This window comes from Trifolium pratense, linkage group LG3 (genome assembly GCF_020283565.1).
Source record: "Trifolium pratense cultivar HEN17-A07 linkage group LG3, ARS_RC_1.1, whole genome shotgun sequence".
NCBI classification, from domain to species: domain Eukaryota; kingdom Viridiplantae; phylum Streptophyta; class Magnoliopsida; order Fabales; family Fabaceae; genus Trifolium; species Trifolium pratense.
This window is the reverse complement of record NC_060061.1, coordinates 41,729,140-41,750,510: the sequence shown is the minus strand read 5'-3', so window position 1 is coordinate 41,750,510 and position 21,371 is coordinate 41,729,140. Positions and strand designations below refer to the sequence as shown.

The 21,371-nt window shown below is 31.2% G+C and overlaps 3 protein-coding genes across 3 annotated transcripts; 2 read left to right on the top strand and 1 right to left on the bottom strand.

Annotated features, from left to right (window-relative positions):
- Positions 1-2,819: 2,819 nt before the first annotated feature.
- On the top strand, positions 2,820-8,368 carry LOC123912840 (SMR domain-containing protein At5g58720). Its single transcript, XM_045963417.1, has 11 exons — positions 2,820-3,582; positions 4,168-4,193; positions 5,097-5,222; positions 5,429-5,514; positions 5,926-6,155; positions 6,517-6,593; positions 6,709-6,765; positions 7,188-7,255; positions 7,355-7,461; positions 7,586-7,656; positions 7,904-8,368. The coding sequence occupies exons 1-11, from the start codon at positions 2,964-2,966 to the stop codon at positions 8,030-8,032; spliced, it is 1,596 nt and encodes a 531-aa protein (XP_045819373.1). The 5' UTR covers positions 2,820-2,963; the 3' UTR covers positions 8,033-8,368.
- A 2,811-nt stretch (positions 8,369-11,179) lies between these two features.
- Positions 11,180-13,782, bottom strand: LOC123915653 (peptidyl-prolyl cis-trans isomerase CYP20-1). The gene is made up of 7 exons (XM_045966851.1): positions 13,625-13,782; positions 13,336-13,414; positions 12,810-12,857; positions 12,700-12,723; positions 12,144-12,326; positions 11,966-12,041; positions 11,180-11,686 (listed from the first exon to the last, which is right to left on the bottom strand). Exons 1-7 carry the CDS (start codon positions 13,688-13,690, stop codon positions 11,548-11,550), a joined length of 615 nt encoding a protein of 204 aa, XP_045822807.1. The 5' UTR covers positions 13,691-13,782; the 3' UTR covers positions 11,180-11,547.
- A 4,475-nt stretch (positions 13,783-18,257) lies between these two features.
- Positions 18,258-21,226, top strand: LOC123915125 (E3 ubiquitin-protein ligase APD2-like). The gene is made up of 7 exons (XM_045966273.1): positions 18,258-18,513; positions 18,784-18,872; positions 18,994-19,134; positions 19,372-19,465; positions 20,127-20,201; positions 20,296-20,378; positions 21,041-21,226. The coding sequence occupies exons 1-7, from the start codon at positions 18,258-18,260 to the stop codon at positions 21,224-21,226; spliced, it is 924 nt and encodes a 307-aa protein (XP_045822229.1).
- The last annotated feature ends 145 nt before the right edge of the window (positions 21,227-21,371 follow it).

Sequence of the window (21,371 nt, the reverse complement as noted above, 5' to 3'; positions counted from 1 at the left end):
ATTGCAATATCACAAACTAGGTGGATTGATTCAGTATCATTTTTCCACAACTTGTTATTTCTTTGTTGTCAAATGCTACAAAGTACAATCATAAACAAATCATTTTGCTCTATGAAACCCTGATACGTGACACAATACCGATACAATACGACACTGATACGACGATACAGGAAAATTTTCAAAATTCCCGATACGATACGTTCGGGATACGTTATTTAAAATTTAAATTTAAAATTAAATATATAAATGCACAATATATAAACATAACTAAAATCGATAATGATAAAAATTAACATTCAAATTACTCAAAGATTAATGCTGGTGTGTACGAAACGAAAAACATGAATGAATCTAAGCCATCAATTTTTAACCCAAGACTACCATGATTTCCACCAAATACGGAAGTTTAGTGAATTCAACCAGTAAAACAATCTCATATAAGCATTCTTATATTTCGTATGCCACGTTTGTCATACCAAGTAGCATTGCTCTTACTCAAAATAAGAAAACAAGTGACAATTACATATATGAAGTTAAGTACTACCCAAAAAGGGGTGAGATGGGTAGCTCAACTGGTTAAGCTAATTGAGGTAAGCATTAGGGAGTTGGAGGTTCAGAGTTCAAGTTATGACAAAGAGAAAAACTAATAAAGATATAGTTGGTAACATCATACTCTAACATTCAATACTTAAGAGAAAATACGAATTGTATCAGTCTCCTCTCCTACGTTTCCATCATCAAAGAACATTAATTGCCCGATACTTTTTCGATCGATATGCGTATCGGAGAAGTATCCGACAAGTATTGGTTATATTTTATTTTAAAAAATAATATTAACTGCCGATACTTCTCTGATACGATACTTCTCCGATACGTGTATCGGAAAGTATCGGACGAGTATTGATATCGAGTACGTATCGGACACGATACTTTGCCATTTTTGGAGTATCGAGGCTTCACAAATTCTGCTCCTCATTGAGTGCCTGCAAAATAGAGAAAATATTTACTGCAAAGATAATTTGGGTCGTGCATAAAATGTCATCAACCAAAGTGATGTCAAATTTGTTTGACACTATCATATAGAATGGAGTTTGCACTCCAAATGCTCCACCAAACGTAACTTGGACCGTGACCTATACTTGAGTTAAAGAAATCAATATAGAAAAGTACTATTCTGGCTTCATATATAATCAAAATTTGACTTTATAGATTTATCGAAAAAATAACGTATCTAATTAATAATATAAACTAGATACATTACTTTCTTAATAAATTTAAAAAGTAAAATTTTGCTTATATAATAAAACTAGATGGAGTATATTGTAACTTATGTTTCTTAAAAAAACTGTAAATACATTTTAAAAAACTGTACTATGTAAGAAAAATAAAATAAAAAGAATTTAAGGATAGTGCACGGTAAGTTTACACAATCAACCAATGAAATTGCTCATATAATTAGCCACATCATCTTAAATATTTTAAAATTAATTAAATTAATAAAAATAAAAAATATTATTTTCTTCCTGAGAATTACCCATGTCAACTGCCACCCCACCTCTGTTATGCACGACACAACCATCTTCATCTGTGGCACCCTAATAAATCCACAAATTCATCATAGTAATAAATTTAACTAATTTTAAAAAATGATTAAGGTTTTGCAATAAATTGTGTGGGGCACCGACTAGAAATCACACAGGAGGAAGTAATATGAAAAAATGCTTTCTCTCCCGACCATGTGTTTTTTTATACCCCTGAATTTCCAATTTTGCTCTTACAAAAAAACTTCGGTTTGTGGAAATCGAAGTATTTTGTTGCCTTGAAAACAAATTTCTTTGCAATAGTAAAATTGAAATATTGGGGGTATAAAAGAATCACGGGGTCGGGAGAGAACATCATATGAAAATAGCGGATGAGAATACGATTGTTTCGAATAGAAATCAGGGGAAGTAATTTGAAATTTGAAAAGAAAAAAATGATGATGTCAAATAACCGGTTAAAATGAAATTGAAGGAAGTAAACACGTATGAAGAAGATGAGAAACAAAGTGAGTGAAAAAATAAAACAATTTTTTAGTAAAGCGGTTACAGTTTTTTATTTTTTAAATTTAATTAATAATATGATGTGTCAAAAATATGAATTTTTTTTTCTAAAGAAGAAGGGACTAAAAATGTTTTTAGACTGTCTGCTTATATTATATAAATCCAAATAAAAAATTGCACGATTCAAAAAATAAACCGCAAATATACTTGGATTTTATCAAACATCATTGTAAAATAGAGTTTAATTGTTGTGCACCGTCGGTGTAATTTTTTTTACACATGCATTCAATAACACGTTGCCACATCATTTAATGAACGTGACACATCATGTGTTTTTAATTACCATACATGATGTGTCGGTATATTATTGGACGCATGTGCAAAATAAAATTACACCGACGGTACATATAAATTAAATTCTTGTAAAATTAACAGTAATTAATTATGCATTTTCCTTTATTTCTAAAGATATTTTTCTTCGCCTGCCCCTTTTTTCTCAAAAGATAAAATCATACTAAGTAAGTAATACTACTAGCTTAAAAAAAACAAAACTTTCTCAATAATAATTACAATAATCTAAATAAAAGATAAGATAAAAGATAAGATTCAAAAAAAGATAAACAAAAATTAACCTTTTTTTTTTTACAATAAACAAAAACTAACTTAAATAATCTGAATAAAAACTAAAATAAACGGTTTTGTTTTTAATTTTTTATAGATAGATAAATTATTATTATATTTGTTTTTTAATTGTCAGTTATATTTATTATTACTATACATTATTGGTTTTCTCGTCAACCATGGAGATTCTCTCATGACATTTCCTCAACAACTCCCATCAACGATTCCTTCTCCAAAATCTCAATTAATCTCCGACCCAGTTTTCCTCTAAATCTCAGATCCCATTTTCTCTTTCAAATCATGAAAAACTCACGAAAAAAGAAGAAGCAAAAACCACCCAAAAAGGTTGAACAAAACAACAAAGAATCCAAAGGGGTTATTCAAAAAGATGAACAAGACACAACAAAAAACCTAATTTTACAATCATTGGTTGAAGCTTTTTCATTAACTTCAATGGAAGAAGCTGTTATTGCTTATGATATTGCAAAGGGTGATCCTCATAATGCTTCTGAGATCTTAAGGAGAGGTTTGGTTGAAAATATTGATGACCCATTTTCTTCATCATCATCATCTTCTTATTTTGAATCTTCTTCGTGTAGCAATAGTGGTAGTGGTGGTGGTGGTTCTTCTTCTTCTGGGTTGGATTTGGCTTCAACTTCTGGTTCTTCAGATGGGTTTGTTGACCAGATTTGTGGAAATGATGTTGGTGGTTTTAAAGGGGTTAAGCAGAAGAAGAAAATTGTTGCTGCTACTGGAACTGTTTCAACGATTTTAGGAAATGAATATGTGAGAAGGAATACTGGTAGGAAGAAAAGGTTTGGAAATGAAGTTGTTGATAAGGAAGAAGCTGAACAGTTCCTTTATTCCATGCTTGGAAATGATTCTGACCTTAACTTGGGTGTTGTTAGAGATGTTCTTTGTGAGTATTTGGGTTTTTGTTTTTGTTTTGTGGTTTTCATTTTCAGGTTTTTGATTTGTTTGCTATAGAAAAGTAGAAATTTTTTTAGTAGAGGTTTTACAAATATTTTAGTTTATTGATTTATGTTTTTGATTTTGTACTTCAACTGTTTGATGTAATGTCTTCCAAAATACATTTATTGTCTTTTTAGTTTTGTTTCAAACATTATTATCTATGTTTCAAGTCATATGAGAGAGAGATAAGGAGATTATAAATTGATGGAGATAGAGGGAGATCAAAGAAAACCACATGTGAAATGGTTAAGAATTTGGATTCATGATAGGACTATATGATGTTATTTGATGTATGTAGTTCATTCCACTTAGTTGGGAGAAACTTTTATTTTTGGTGTTTGGATTTTATGTGGAACTAGAAACTTATTCTTATCATTAAAGTGCTATGGTATTACTTTTGGTTTTTGCTTATGCTCAAAAGCAAGACAGTTTATACTAGTTCATGGTGTTCTTAATTATAATATTTGTTTTGAGCAATTTTTTTTTTTTTTTTGGTTTGTTGCTTGACCTTGGAATTTTTCTTTGTATGCAGGTCAATGTGGATATGATGTTGAAAAGGTATATTGAAGTCTGAAATTGTACTTCAGATGAATCCTTGCTTGATGTTTGTATATTATTCTCAATTCTTATTATTTGCCCGTGTTCTGTGTCTGTATGATACTGCTAATCTGCTATTTTGTTTTTCCATGCATAGGTAATTACCTAAGGTTATTCAGGTTGTACCTTCTTTTAATTTCATGGATAGATTTTTATGCAATTGGATAGTTATGGTGTTGCAGATTTGTAGTAACTTATTTTCTATGAAGTCCGGATACTTATAAATAAGTATTGGTGTCCGACACCAAAGCACATCATATTTACATTGTCGCCTGTGGCCGTATACGACACATCATTGAGAGTGGTTTTTTTACTTACTTTTTACCCTTTTCACTATTTGTTTCCCTTACATCATATGTACCACAAACATACGTTTCGCTCATTCCATTGCTTCTCTTCACCATCCAGGGTTTGGAATTGTACACACTGCTGGGTAATTTTTGCTCTGGTTAGCATGTACACACTGTTGCTGAGTTATTTCTGTATTTGATCCCTTTTAGCACTTACTCTTTCGCCCATCTGTGGAGTTACTATGGTTGTAGCATTGTAGTGTTCTGAACTGCAAAGTTTTGTAACTGTTCCTCATTATTTGCCTTGTTATCGTTGCTCTTCTCACTCTCCCTTATTGCTGCTGTTATGCTCACACTTTTTTTTTTGGTGTGTGTGTGTGTGTAATTACTATGTAGTTTGACATGTCTTGTCCGTGTCGATTTTAAAAATATTCCCATATCTATGTTATATCGTACTATGTATCCGGGCTTCTTAATTTGCATTGCATCTTCTTAGGTGTTTTAGAATTCTACACTGATCAAATCAAGTTGTACTACTTTTGTAATATGAATAGCTATGATTATGATTGTCCAGGCCTTGGATGTATTGCTTGACTTAGCTGCCAATGAACGATCCAGTAATGATAGAAATTCTGATTTCGGAGTAGATAACAACATGGATGGTACAGGATTCCTTGTTGATTATGATCGTAATGATAGAGTAAGTGTTGGTATAGATTTTTTTTTTTTTTCATTACTGTTTTCAAATTTACTCCGGTTTTAACATTTAATCGGTCACTCGTTCTCTTCTGAAATAGTTAACCAAGTGCTTAATTTTGGATTGGATTGTTTATTGTTGGATGTAATTTTCACTTCTCTATCTACGTACTCACAGTACACAGTATTGATTGTCAAATTTTGTCATAGTTGATAGATAGAAGATCAGATAGCACATCCCTTTCATCGGAAGGCGACTTTCCTGATAATATATGGGGTCTGGGATCTTATGGCAGGTAAATAATGTCAATGTATTTATGTTTATATATTATGCTGCCATATTAACAGTGTTGATATAATATGGCTTTATCTTCGCATTTTCTCTCCGTCTTGTTACGTCCTTCCTACAAAAGAAACAATTTTGATAAATGATTTAATAGGGATGGGAGCAAGATTGGGATAATTTTTTATGCATACTCTTGTATGCACATTTTTACAAATAAATTACCATAAGATTTGTTTTCATGTGGTTATAACTATTGGTTCAAACCTCATTAATCAGTATTCACGATTGCACCGAAATAACAGCAACAATGACAAAAAACAACAATATTTATGATTTTGTATTTGAATCTCAACTTCCTTCTAATCAAGGATATTGGTATATAGAACCTAACTCGACTAGCTTAGTTGTTTATTGGTTTTAGGAATTATGCGGAGGTCCTCACTAGTTCTAAAGCTAATCCTCATATTAGCCCAGGATGTACAAAGTCAGAACTTCCTCAAAAGGTGTTAGACTCCTTGTTTAACATTCCCAAAAGCTCTGTACACGACAAAGGTACCATGGATTGGAGAAACATAGCAAAGAAAATGCAGTCTTTGGGACCTGGTTTTGGTGGTTGTCCAAATGTTGCAGAAACTCAGCAGAGTGCTTACAGTATGACAATTTTGAAATCCTTTTGCTTGCATCTTGTTCTTAAACTATATTCATTTATTTGTGCCGTCGTGGTGGTTCCAGTTTTTTATTCAACACTAGTTATCTGATCTGCAGTAATTGCAAATGTTGATTTTTATGAATCTGTTGAATACTCAATCATCTAATAAATTCTTTTATTCGTCAAAAAATGAGGAAAAGGCAAGTTCCATCAAATCATAATAGTGAATTTACTTCAATATTCACATTTATTGAGTTTTCTTGGATTAACTTTCTTTTCGAATGCATGAATTGGATGATTTCATTGATGTTATCAAATTGAAAATGACTGTTTGTTCACTTATTGTATTTTCCTGGTTTGTAGCTAAAGGAGAGGAATATCATGCATTTAGGGAAGGTGCACGACAGGAGTGGGATTCAGTGAAATGTTACTTTCAGAAAGTACGTTTATATTTTGCCTTTTCCTTCGATTTTAACTTTCTGTTTTTCAAGCTAGTTTGATTTGGAGTTCAGATGTCAGTTGAGAGTACATGACAAAGTCGACATAATATTGCAGGCTGCAACTGCATATACCAAAGGAGATCGGGGATATGCTGCATATCTTTCTGACCAGGTTTGTTCTTAGGAAGAAAAAAAAAAAGGTGATTGTGTGTTAAAAACATGATACATTGTTTTGCACACAATCGTTCGGATGATTGTTTATAATAATCTATTATATTATTATCTCTTCATCTGTGGTATTTTCCATGAAATCGTTAAAATGTGTGTTCATAAGTTATAATGGAGAGCTTATTGAAATATGTTGAAAAAAACTTATAAACATGTCATATTCTATTTCCGTAAGCTCTCCCAAACAGTCTCACAAATACTTATGCCTGCAGACAACCTTAAATATGCCAGTCCAAACAGACCTTTGGGGCGAAACATTAACTACATTTATTTGTGGTGGTTTATACATCGAATACCTATATTTCTTTGATCCTTTAGGATGAGCTACCTTGTTATATAATGCCAACTATTTCTATGTGTGATTAGGGTAAAGAAAAAACTAAAATAGCTCAGAAAGCAGACACTAAGGCAAGCCATGACATATTTGTTGCTAGGTCTGTTAAGAATTCCCCAAATCGGAGAATTTCCCTTTTCACATTTCCTTATCCATTTTGTATTATTGCTTGTTTTAATCTATTGTTAGTGGTATGCAGAAACAAGGATATAGAAAATGTGATAACTATTGATTTGCACGGGCAGCACGTGAAACCAGCAATGAGAATGCTGAAACTTCACCTTCTGTTTGGATCATATGTTCCTTGTAAGCATTTTCTAAGGATCTAGCTTTTCACATTTTCTCAAGTTCCGACTAAAATGGCATTGCTTATTCAACCGTGTTTTCATTTTCTTGCTTTTTTCTGATTGTCTTTTTATTTCTGCTTTAGCTGTCCAGATGATCAGGGTCATCACAGGATGTGGATCACACGGCTTTGGAAAGTCCAAGCTGAAACAATCGGTACGTTTCAATCCACCGCCATCGATACAAATCTTTATCCTCTTACATATAGTGCAACATAATGTGTGATGTACATATACACATCGGCCTAACCTTTCAAAACTTGTTACAATGATTTTGACTAATGTTTTATATTTGATGAATTATGTTACTTTCTTAAATCCTAGAAACTTTTGATCATTATGCCTTTTTTGAAGGGAACATAGTTGTTTCTAAATGGCGATTCCTTATGATTTGCTTGATACAGGTTACTAAACTTTTAGATGAAGAGTCAATTGAATGGAAAGAAGAGAACCGAGGAACTGTGTTGATCAAACTAGACGGATTGAGAGAGTTCAGCTTTCTGGACACCGACAGTGATCCCGATGGTGATTGAGTGAGCTTATTGCATATAAGCTAATTGCAGGTTCATTAACTGTTTGTACCAACTTTAGATTAGTAACTTGGAATGAAGTTATAAATTAGAGCTGTGACATTGACATATACATTAGGTGTCTAAGCTCTTTGTTTGTTGCAACACGAAGCGACTTAGATCTTGGCACACTTAGGATGTATCATATCGTATTAGATCATTTAACTCTACTTTTATCTAAAAATTGTTTGTCTAGAATTTCATTCCCAGAGTAGGCTAATTGCCTATAAGATGTTATCAGTGTTGTTTGTACATACATGGATATGGATATGGATATGAATATCTATTTTTAGTTTTAAATTTTCTGGTTCCTTTCTTTTTTTCTAATTTCTCAACACAACATGTTGTGTTGATAATTGTGCATACTGGTTTGTTTGCGCAATGGTGGTTGGCTTACCCGAAGGATCAACATGTTAATGTAATGGTACAGTGGATGTAGAGCAATCATCCCATATCTATGTTCGGATTTTTTCACAAGCGCTGCTGGTGCCTGAGTTCTAAGTTTAATCCGGGTTCTTTTTGGCTCAAGCAATAGAACCAATGCATCGCCACTATGGAATGAAGATGGGTTAGGCCAACCGATAGACGTCTACGATCTAGCCTACATTAGATTCAAGTTGGACTATTTTTCCCTTTTTTTAATAAAGAATGATAAAGTTTTTATAAAAGTTTATTTAGCTTAAAAAGATCAAGCTATAGATCATAATAAATGTTTTTGCTAAGATTTATAAATTATACTCCCTCCGTCCCATTATATAAAAACTACTTTGATTAAATGTATTATTCATTTATCTTGCTTTGACTATGTTTTTTTAATAATATATATAGATGTAAATATTAACATCTAAGATCTTGTTTGATTCGTTTCGATGAGTATTTTTAAAATATCAAGTTTTTATAATTTTTACTAATAGAAAATTAAAGAATATTATTGATTAAAATTGTGCATTATATGTGTAGTAGTCAAATAGATTTTATATTTTGAGACGGAGGGAGTAAATTTACTAAATTTTTCAGCAATTTGAACATATTAGTCTACATTAATTTGTTTGCATATTTAAATGTATTATTATAAATGAGAATTGAAATATGATTATAATAAAGTTAAATTCTATAAAATACCGCGTGTCAAATAGCAAAATAACATATTGGTCTATTAGTAACTCCTTTGGTGTATTTAAGGAAATGTTACAATATTTAAACTCTTTAATTAAAGGCATGAAATATGTTTTTAAGTATGCTGACAAATTATACTTGGACTTTGCAAAACGTTAGGCTCTAGTCTAAATATAAATTTATGACTCATAATAGACTAGGGTTAGACCTTGATTTTTCGACAAGTTTGTGGTCCTGTAAAACTTAGTTCGGCCTGGTCTATTCTTGCTCAGTTGCTCATGTCTTCCATATGAGATTGCAACTTATTTGAGTTAAGGGATTTATTGAAGGATAATGCTAACAAAAGTTCCTAAGCTATTTCCACTCCATTCCAAAACTAACTTCAAACAAACCTCCTCAACATTTCTGTTTAATGGCTCAAAAGCACTTATACGAGCTCCTCAAGGAAGATCAAGAGCCATTCCTTCTAAACAACTACATTTCACACAAGCATAGTCAAACTAGAACACCTTCCCCAAACATCATTTTACAATTGAAGAAACAAAAACCATTAAATTTTTCAAAATTGCTTGTTTATTTTCCTTTCACAACACCCCGGATATAAGAAAGTCATTTAATTTCATTTGCATAAGAGTCCTTTAATTAAAAATTAGTTAAAATTAAATTATTTATATGAGTTGAACGATGAATTTAAATGCAGAAGTTAAGATTGGAGTCAATAGTTATAGATTCTAAATTCAAGTTAGAATTAATGGCAAGGATGAGGATGTAGCTGATCCTATTGTGGTGACGTAGAGAAAACTCTAATACATGCCATGAGGGATTGTTCTTTGGTTATGTCCTTGTGGTTAAATGTGTTGAGGTTTGAAGCTAGAGATGATTTTTTCTCGTGTGAGCTACAACAATGGATCAAGTTTAACTTCCAGTGTGAACTTGGGTTGGGATGCTAGCATTAGATGGAAAGATTTTTGGGCAGTTGCATGTCACAACTTGTGGTATCGGCATAACAAAGCAACTCATGACGATGATTTTAATCTACCTCCGAATCCGCCTAAGCAAGGGTGGATAAGGTTGAATTCGGACGCCTAAGGAGAATAAGGTTTAATCTACCTCCGAATCCGCCTAAGGAGGATAAGAACCTTATTTGAGTTAGATTGGGAGGTGGAGGTTTATCATTCTTATTGTGAAACAAATCAGTGTGCAAACGCGTTAGCAAATATTGGATGTGAGTTACACTATGATGTTTTGAGTCATGTCAAACTCAAATTAGTAGTTTTCTTATAACTGATGTTTTGGGAGTAACTATCTCTTGTTGAATTCCTTTGTAGTTTTCTTCTCTTCTTTTTTTGATAAATCCTTTGTAGTTTTCTTATACATGTAACATTATTCAAATATGTTAAAATTAATTTTAAATCCTCCCAAAGTGAAACTAAAACATGCTTGGATATGACCTTGGTCAAGGCTTTGTCCCTCAAGCATAGAAAATACCACCAGTGCACATGGGAGGCCACCAAGACTAGGCCAGAGGGTAGTTAAGATTTGATACTACAAGAGTATTGTCCCTACTCCCTATATGCCATATTGTGTTTGAAACCAGACTTACCTTCTAAAATTGTATTCTTACTTGACTTTCATTCTCTTTGTTAGCAAGTGTTTTTCATACATCATTTATAATTATTGTCTTTACCTATATACACAATACAAATACCATTTGAATTTTGAACATCAATAGGATATGCTCACAAAATATTTTTAACACCTAAATGAAGTTATATGCTCAACATGAAGCACCTAATTGAGCCAAGTATAATTGAGCTAAAACTGATTTTCTATATACAAAGAAAGTGAATTAATAGTTTCTTCTTAATTCATGCTTACTCAACATAAAACTTTTAATATTTTGAAAATCAGTTTTAGAAAATCTATTTTAAAAAATACAAAGAAAAAATCCGTTGAAATAAACAGGCCCTTGGCCATTCAAATATGTTAAATCAATTTTAAATCCTCCCAAAATGAAACTAAACATGCTTGGATATGACTTGAGCAAAAGGCTTCCTCCCTTACATGCATATTTGGGATGCAACCAATCCAAATTTACTCCACTGCCTGTATAATTGGATTTCCTTCTACAAATTTCATGTTAACAAATGCCTTTTTTTTTTGCTTCTTAAAAAAAAAAACAAATGCCATTTGTTCTCTTTTATCATTAATTGGAAATTCATCTTCTAAATTATCATAAAGACAGAACTAACTGTTGACATAATAGCACATGCTTGTAAAAGATATATAGTCCTGTAGGTGGAAAGGAAATGAAAACTCAAACATCTTCAACACGAATCCTTGTTGAGATATGGAGGATGCATTTATAGAGGTAGTTCACCACTATCAGCAATCACAACCTTGCTCTTGGGAGTTCCACTTTGGTTTCCTTCAGCTTCAATCTTGTAAACAACATCCATTCCCGAAACCACCTTTCCGAAAACAACATGCCTTCCATCCAACCTATCAAATCAAATACACATTAATAACGAAAATGCAAAACAAATCACAAGGGACTGTGTTAATATATCTTAAGTCATGCCACACAATCTGCATAGTGGTGAAAGGAAACACAGGTCTTCACAAATTGATGTATGCGATGTGGAAGGATCGAAGTTATCAGGCTTTACAAATATACTTTACTAAAATGGAAAAAATGAGACTCTAAGCAGTAGAATGTAATATTTGAACATGTGTTTTCTTCAACAATAAATTATTGATATAGAGAACAGACATAATTACCAGCTAGTTGTCACAGTTGTAATGAAAAATTGTGAACCATTGGTATCAGGACCAGCATTTGCCATTGATAAAATTCCTGTTTATACAGAAAATGACAATAAGAAATCAGCACCGTCACAGATTAATTTCAATTTATGATTAGTAAACATCTAAAATAGAGAAAAAAGATGAATATTACCTGGTCCGGTATGCTTTAACTTGAAGTTCTCATCTGGAAACTTCTCTCCGTAAATTGATTCTCCGCCCATACCATTGCCTTGTGTAAAATCACCACCTTGGATCATAAAGTTAGGTATAATCCTATGGAATGAGCTACCTTTGTAATGAAGAGGCTTTCCACTTTTACCAGTTCCCTTTTCACCTAATAATTTGAATTGAATAAAAGAAAAAATGTCAAATTATTTAGTAATTATATACTACATATTTCATTTTGTAAGATAAACACAAACACCACATAAGAAATTAATCAATGAACAGACACAAGATAACAGCATATAATCCCACCATAAAAACTTAATTATGTCATGACACATGCATATCCTTGGTTTGTGCTCATATAAGTAGACCTATCCAGTTAAGGCCAACAGATAGTCATCAATTTTTCAATCGAGTAAATTCATTTATTCATTTGTTTCTGTATTATGCTTAAGATGAAACACATAAAAAGGATTTAAATAAGTTCTTTGATCATATGACAAAAAATAAATACACAATAGCAGCATAAACAAGCTCACCTGTGCAAAGAGCTCGGAAGTTTTCTGCAAAAAGGAATATCAAACACGGATTTAGATAAAGTTAATGATGTAACATAAGCATCAATATACAAAAAAATTGAAAACCTAACCTGCGGTTTTTGGAACTGTCTTCCCAAAAAGACCAATTACAATACGACCTGGAAGGTCAAGAATCACAACATCAGAACAGAACCCATTATATACCAAATGAGTTTGAATCAATGAAGATCGAATACAAACACCAAATACAACAGAGATGATAATTTGAAAAAAAAAAGACATAATTCAATATAATTATAGTGTCGATGTCAAGCACCTACGCTTGTCAGACACCAGGACACGCCTAATTCAAGGAGTGTCCAAGCTACATTCTAAGTCAATTCTTGCTACGTTTTTTTCTGACTTTATATCACTTGCATTTTCTCATCTATACAACTTCTAACAACTTCTTATAATTTAGAATTAATATGTACACACACACTTCCATTTCAGCTCATAACACCTTAAATCACTTCAATTAACCAAATATCAAGTTTATTTAACCAAAATTTACCCACTATTAATCCCTTACAACTTATACTTAACCAAAAGTTACAATTTCTCTATACAAACACAAAAAGTGTTAAGCTTAAATACCTGCAGCCTTTCCATCAATCTCAACATCAAAGAAAACTTTGTTAGTCACTTCCTTCAAATCCTCCTTCGACTTCTTTGCCTACATTAATTCACAATTTAACAAAAAATTAAAATTAAATTTTCCACAAGCATAATTTCAACAAAAAAAAAATCTCGATCTTAATCTAAATCTAGGTTATAAAAAAAATTACATGATATTAGAATAATTACAAAACTGAGATCGGATCAAGCTAAAGAAAAATAGAAATTAAAATTTGTATATGGGGAAATGGAAAGAGCGAGATGAAACCTGAATAAGAGTTAGAGTTCCAAAGAGAAAGAGTGCACAGAGAAGCAACGACGTCGTTTTAGCCATCGTGTTGTTTTGTTCTATGATCTCAGTGTTCGTTCTGCGATGGACTGAGTCAGTGACGCGAGTGGTGTGTCACTGTACGATGTGGGAATTGTCGGTTTTATAAGTGAGTTTTTGTTTGCGTTGTTTGGACCATTAGGAGTGTGACACGTGAGCATATGTTTTATCCAATTGGTTGATTAGTTGGGTTGGGCCTTCTTCGTAAATTTTTTTTTTAGATTTTCTTTTGGCACCTTTCTTTTGTGCTATGTCGGTTTTCAATTTTATCCTTTTCGCTATTTAAATAACGAATATTATACGAATGATAAATTTTAGAAAATCATCATCCACTATTTGTCTTGCGAATTGAGTTTGTTACATAAGTAGAGGATCAGTCGGTGGTCAAATTAATGACCATAGTCAAAATCCTGTCAAGTGGTCAATTGTATTTGGTCACTTGTGCGGTAATGACATGACATTGGGCACTGAGAGGCAACCATAAATTCTCTTTTCTCTTCTCTAATTCACCTCTCTTTGTATCTTTTCTTCTTCTTTTTTTTTTCTTCTTCTGATAATGGCTAATTTTTTTTCATTTCTAGTTTGTTTAGTTTTTGTGATTTCGTGTGTAAATCAGTTGAGTTTCATAAGTCAAATGAGTGAGTTCGAAATGCATCAATGAAATTATAAAGATAGAAGACAAACGCGCCAAATAAAAATTGTTCCCACCAATATTCAAATAGCAAATGAAGATTGGAGTGAACAATTTTCGAAGGACAGCTGTCCTACACGTGACATCCATGCAAAGATCGAAAATGGTTACTCAAGTTTTAAAATTTTCTTATAAATAGGAGAACCATACGATGTTTTTGGGAGTTCATTTCCAAGAGAGAAAACACACTGCCTAAAATAGAAACACACCCGCGCGCTAACACACAAAATGCACAAGGATAACTTCTTATATGCTTTAAATCTCAATTGATTTACGGAACTCAATTTATTTTAATGCAATTTAGGCTTACAATTCATAGCATTTAGATTATATTTACCCAAAAAGACACTAAAACTCATAAATTTTGTTAACTCAAGAACCCATACAAGATCTAATCCAAGTCCTAGATTTCCCACTGAGAGTCGCTTTCAAATTGAACATGAGCAAAACCTCAAGCACATGCATCTCCCATCGCACAAAGCAAATCAATAACCCCCTCCACAGTGATAATAAAGTCTGCTGCCATGTGGTGACCGCGGCCACAAAACGACATTCATGGTTACAGAAACAACACGTTGAAGTAGTCACACACGTGTCAACAAAAAAACCAATGTCGATATTACATCATACCATCCAACGTCTGGTTTTGTCCATTGACATACAATGTTAGTTGCACTCAAGTCCGGAAAGGTTGTTGTTGTGTATTAACGAAAAATCACCCACTACACATAACGTAAGATGTCCTTCCTACCCGAGTTGGCGTGCACTTGTTTTCATTCCAAACATTTTTCGTTTCGATTATGCTATATACACCAGAACAATGTTGCAACACTCGCTACTATATCACTATCCTCCTTATTGTAAATCGCAAAAAATCGAGCAGTTACAGACTCATATCGATACTCATCATTGTGTAAGACAATCTCAAGGACTGTTGTCTGCTAGCTATATCGCACTGTTGTGCACTCAAAAAACACATGCAAGTCGTCTTCTCCATCAAGTAAATTTAAGGTAAATTTAATATCTATTATGAACGCATCTTATTTAATATCTTATCTTAATATAAATTTAAGGTTATTATTTAGGAAACAAAAAGTAAGGTTATTATGTCACTTCTCATTTGCATATCATTTACATGTCGATATTTACTTCAAGATAATATTTAAATCTAACGGTGAATTTTGTAAATTTCGTATTCGTTATAATGTTATTTATGACTGGTCCACCATGGACCACTTGATGAAGTGATCCATATTAAAATTTACCTAATGTTGTTTTGCAAATTTAATGTTGTCCCCAAATTTAATGTTGAAATATATATAAAATACTGGCACGTCGCAAGCTGCAAAACAACATGAACAAGCCTTTTTACGAGCTTGTACGTCCCCTTTATAAAAATTTAAGTAAGGCAAAATTTCCCAACAAAGTGTTTACATGCAAATGCAATTACGGATCTGCAAATTAAATGTGCATATTAAGCTAGGGCTGAACTCAATCGGTTAAGTTTGGACCATTTTTTAGTTAAAAAAGTGTTTGAACCGATAAAATCTCTATTATTTCAGTTTGATTCCGTGATTAGTATTTTTCATCCGAAGCAAACTAATCGGTTTGGTTCGGCTGATCGGTTTATAATACTTTTTTTCTTCTTTCAAATAATACATTCATCATGTGTATTTTTTTTTTTTACTATCGTTTATTTTGCGTAATGTATAATTCTTTCTATAAATGTTTTTAAGGACCCGTTTGGTGCACAGGATAAGAGACAGGATAGGATAACTGTATCATATCCTGCCGCAATCCAGTGTTTGGTGATACAGCAGGATATGATAAGTTAATCCTGAAGCTTATCCTATCCTGTCTCTCTAGTTATAATTCTTATCCTGAATTTGAGCTGGGTTACCAGCAGGATAGGATAAGAAAAAAAAAATTACTGGTTTATTTTATAAAATATATTTTAAAATACATAAAATAAAATTAATAAAATATAAATAATTAAATAATTAATTTTTAAATATATATGTGATTTTTTCACAGGGGTAATTTTGTAATTTATATATTCTAAAAAATCAAAACTTTACTAAAATTACAATATTTTAAAGTAAATTTATTATTAAAAAATTGATAAATAGGGATATTAATTTAAATTTTATAAAAAATTAAATATAATTCTTTTGCAATAGTAGTTTTATTATTTACGTATGAGATATATCATATATTTATTTGGCTTATCTAACATGTATATATTATTGAGTTATTTATTTGATCATGATTCATATAAAAAATTAAACTTGATTATTTTCTCATGATTTTTATTTTAAATTATATAAAGTTATTTGATTACTTATTTATATTTTTTATTTATTAAATTCAAAGTATTACAAAATAATTTTAAAAAAAATAACAATTGTTTTACAAGAGTAATTTTGTCAATTAAATATGTTATATATCTTATCATATTATTATGAGCAAGTATGTATTAAAAACAAAATATAATAGTTATCATGTTTGTTATCCTGTGTGCACCAAACACAGGATATGATAACTGAGTATAACTGTTATCCTGCTGTTATCATATCCTATCCTTATCCTGTTTTATATCCTATCATGTCACTATGTTATCCTGCGCACCAAACGGGCCCTTAAACTATCATTATTCATGTAGTTCGTACAAACTATTTCATTCTCTATATTTTTCAAGCAAACTTTAAATTAAATAAATTTCTAGCAGTTATCTACAACATAGAGGACCTCCTTACTAGAGACTGGAGGATTAGAGTGGTTCATACACTCTGGGGGGCAACACCTGTGCCGACTACTTGGCTAAGATTGGAGCTCGTAACCCAAAAATTTATTCTCCTATAACTATTCCGCCGAACAGAATGGATCTCCTACTGGCTAGCAGATGCTAGTTGTACTCTATTTTCTAGATAATTTTTCTTTTTTTGTTCTTTCTTCCTTTCTCATCTTGTACCAAAAAAAAACTTAGAAAGAAAAATATATATATCATCAAAAAAAGAAAAATATCTTCTCAATATATCGATGTACCAAATGAAAATATATATCATCAGAAAAATATCTTCTCAATATATCGATCCCAAATGAAAAAAAAAAAAAAAATCTTATCATCAAATGGTACTGAATATTCGTGTCTTACAGATTTGGTTTTTGTATAAATAAATAATCTTAAAATGACACCTAAAAAAAGAAAATACTAATATTTAAGATCAAGACAATATACCAGTAAAAAGAAAAAGATCATGAAATACATGCACATATTTTCCAAAAAATAATAAATTTGTAGGGTAAATAGGTCCAATAAATTAATTGTATCTGAACTAGTAATTACACTCAAGTAGTTAATAAATCTCTCTAGAACATGAATTCATTTTTTTTTTAATAATTTTTTATTAGACTTTATTTACCACGTGATGAATTCTAAATTTATGGAGTTTTATTCGTCTGAAAATCCTAAAAATTAATTAAAAAAAATACTAATAATGAATTCTATCTAACATTTCATGGTCCAAACCAACCACCGGTCATAATATCTCTGACTACCATACTTATTTTATTTTTATCATATCTCACTATATGCCATATACCTAACTTAACAGTATCATTTTATTTTTATTTTTGACTAAAAAGCATCAATTTTCTTTTTCTTTTTTGACTAAAAATTATAATTTTCCAATAACGAATTCATTAGAATCACTCCACAATCTTGAGAGAAATTTCTTTTACAACCAAATAGCATATATACCATGTTTTCATGTTACTCACAAGAAGAGAGATTCATATATATAATTGTGTATATAACTATTATCCTTTATAGGTTCTTAATTTGAATAAAAATTTGAAGCTGTGGTTTTCATCTTAGCATCAATGGAAGAAGAATCATGTCATAACTCTCACACGTATGAGACATCTTCTGGTTCTTTAATTGCAATTTCTTCATCATCTAGTTCCAACTTGCAAATAGAGAAAGCTAATTATGAAGATTCAAATGAGCATATCCAACACAACCATTGGAATCAACAAGAACAACTCAACAACCTGCCTAGGATCAACATTCATATGACTTTCATTTTGGATGATGTTTGGTCTTGCATTGTTGTGCTAGTGGTATTTTGGCTCATTGGTTAGTATACATGCTATATACTTCTTCATATTACTTTCTTCTCTAAAGATTTAGAGCAAGTTTATTTTTTATTTTTTTTAGTTTCCATGTTATCAGAATAAAGTTTTCACTATCGTTTACTAATTGTGACTCCGCCACAATGTGTTCAGAGGGTGCAATTGCACACCCTAAATATTTTAAATCTATACCAATAATCTTAAAATTCTTAAAAAATTAAAAACATTATAAATTGTTCATTATTATTACTAACAACATTTGTTACTCTTGCAGTTGGCGTTCACGGATCTGTTAATTTACAATTGGGACCTTACTCCTCACATTTGATAGAAATCAACTCAATGTTAGTACAGTATATTAAGGTATTTAATTAATTAATTAATTATAATTTGAGTACTTTTTTTTTTACTGTATATCTTATTATATGTACTCCTTTAGCTGCCTAGTATTTTTTTGTACTTAATATTTTATGACTCATAACAGGTGGAACAAAATAACAAACAAAAACCTGGCCTAATGCTTTATGGATTTGATCATCCTCCTCCACTAGATGTCAAAATAAATTGGACTGAGACGTATGATGCATCCATACCAGCAAAATCTCAAAAGGCATTTTCCAATTTTGTAACAATTTTTTGTTTTCTAGATATATACTAATTCTATCGGTATTTTCATGTTGTTTTTATCAAGTACTTTGGTGGTTAGATTTTACTTTTTGAGGTGAAATAGTGGCATTACTATAAGGCTCGAACTCCGGTCCCTATATTTTACATGCAATGTCCCTGTCAACTGAGTTATGTTCCCAAAAACTTTTTTTTTTTCTTTCGTGTTTTTATAATTGCATTTTATTTGATTTTGCAGGAATGGATATTCTACTTGAATAAAGACTCTCAATTAGATGTTTTTTACAATGTCAAGTCCATAGGAGCACCCTTAATCCTTGTAATTGCTAAAGGTACACTTCTACATTTTTTATATCACAATTTATATGAGCTAATTAATATTTCTACTCTAGATACAATAACTCACATCACCAATTTTAAAACCTTATTTTCATTCTAGAATCTTTGCATACTTGTTTCACAATATTTTTTCCAAAATTTTGAAGTTCCTTTCCTCTTTGAAGTTTGAACAACAACATAGTTTAAAATTACAGTCGCATGACTTTTTTATTATTATTGACTGAGTAAAAATTACAATCAAATATAATACAACTAATGTTATTACAATCGTAATGCCATGGCAGAGACATCAAAATCGCTATCATGGGGTCATAATATGAGTTTCATGAAACTTTATGATCAACCTCTTTGAAGTGGAAGTTCGGTCTAGCCCAATCCTACAAAACTTAGTACTTTCTTAATACACCCCCTCATGCCCATTACCATTGAGTTTGGTGCGTGGATATAACTCAACCTTACTAAACCAATTTGTAATGCGAAGAATGTCTCTTATTTATAAACCCACAAGACTTGTTAACACAAACTGTTTTCAACACTTTTATAGTATTACATCTTTCTTGACACACCTCAGAAATTTCTTAGAAAACATTTCATGTATTCTTTCATCTATTTGATGCATATACATTTTACATTCTAATCTTTACATAAACACAGGTACAGAATGCTTAATTAAGTGGAAAAAGGATCCATCATTCCCTAATGCAACATTGTACTGGAATAATATCAATGGTATAATTATTTATAAAATAGTGTTCTGCCTCTAATGCTACAATTTTTTATATTTATTTATTTATCATTCATTTTTTTTTTATCTTACTTGCAGGAAGTGGTAGTATTACACAGAAAATATCACATTCATCAACTTATTATGTGGCTATTGGAAATATGAACCCTCAAAATGTGAAGGTAATGTATTAATACAATAAATAATACCATATATATTTATATTTTTTTATTCAACCCATGCAATATATACACCCGTTTGGATTGACTTATAAAAAATAATTTATACAAATAAAAAAGTTTTTATGTTGTTTTATAAGTTTTTTTTTTACTAACTAAAATTGTATAAGTTGTCGCTACCTAAAATTGTATCTTCATAATTAAGTTTGATTCTTGAGTGAAACAATTTTTTAGCCAAACATAACTTACTTTGCGGCTGAATTCTGAATTATCGAAACCCCTTTCCTCTGGAAATCAAAGGGTTAATACCAAAAAAAGTAAAAATTTGTATCATCATGAGTTATTTTGCATAAATTTAAAAATAAGTTAATCCAAACATTCTCTTGATCTATTTTAAGGTGTATATGCTAATGTTAAGGATATTATTAGTTGTACTAAATTCTTAAAAAACAGAGGTATTAATATTTGTTTTTGTCAAGTAGCCTAGTGGCTAAAGTCTCACACATTTAAATGTGGAGAATTGTGGAATCCGAGGTTCGAACCTGGCCACTCAATAATGTCCTTGGTAGCTATGAGCTATGGGACGGTATTAATAATTTTTAGCATAGTATGAAATTGATTTTTTTCTTTCTCTTTCAATGTTAATTATATATTGCTATAATCAGGTACAATTGAACTTCAGTGTAAATGCAGTTCTCTACAATACATCTGGTTCTTATCAAAGATGTTCTTTGGATGACGGTTTATGTATATTAAACCCTTCTCTTTCAGAAAACTTTGCATTATTAACCACTCCAGGTCCTAGAAAGGTAAATTTTGGTTTATATCTTTTCTTCAGTTACTATCTCTAATCCAATATGTAAGATGAAAAAAAAAAAAAAAAATTATACCAAAAATATTCATTCAACATTTGAAATTGGGAACTTCTACGGTACATCTATCAAATTTCAATGTACCGGTACATTAGATCAAATAATTACTAAATTACTAGTCCAT

What these genes read in the sequence shown, in the direction of transcription:
- LOC123912840 (XM_045963417.1), top strand. Translation starts at nt 2,964, where the DNA reads ATGAAAAACTCACGAAAAAAGAAGAAGCAAAAACCACCCAAAAAGGTT. An exon ending in TGAAATGTTACTTTCAGAAA is followed by an intron (nt 6,594 to 6,708) that starts GTACGTTTATAT and finishes ATAATATTGCAG; the next exon opens with GCTGCAACTGCATATACCAA. An exon ending in CTGCATATCTTTCTGACCAG is followed by an intron (nt 6,766 to 7,187) that starts GTTTGTTCTTAG and finishes ATGTGTGATTAG; the next exon opens with GGTAAAGAAAAAACTAAAAT.
- LOC123915653 (XM_045966851.1), bottom strand. Translation starts at nt 13,690, where the DNA reads ATGGCTAAAACGACGTCGTTGCTTCTCTGTGCACTCTTTCTCTTTGGA. An exon ending in GATTGATGGAAAGGCTGCAG is followed by an intron (nt 12,858 to 13,335) that starts GTATTTAAGCTT and finishes TTGACCTTCCAG; the next exon opens with GTCGTATTGTAATTGGTCTT. An exon ending in ACAACTGTGACAACTAGCTG is followed by an intron (nt 11,687 to 11,965) that starts GTAATTATGTCT and finishes TTGATTTGATAG; the next exon opens with GTTGGATGGAAGGCATGTTG.
- LOC123915125 (XM_045966273.1), top strand. Translation starts at nt 18,258, where the DNA reads ATGGAAGAAGAATCATGTCATAACTCTCACACGTATGAGACATCTTCT. An exon ending in AAAAGGCATTTTCCAATTTT is followed by an intron (nt 19,135 to 19,371) that starts GTAACAATTTTT and finishes TTGATTTTGCAG; the next exon opens with GAATGGATATTCTACTTGAA. An exon ending in AATCCTTGTAATTGCTAAAG is followed by an intron (nt 19,466 to 20,126) that starts GTACACTTCTAC and finishes ACATAAACACAG; the next exon opens with GTACAGAATGCTTAATTAAG.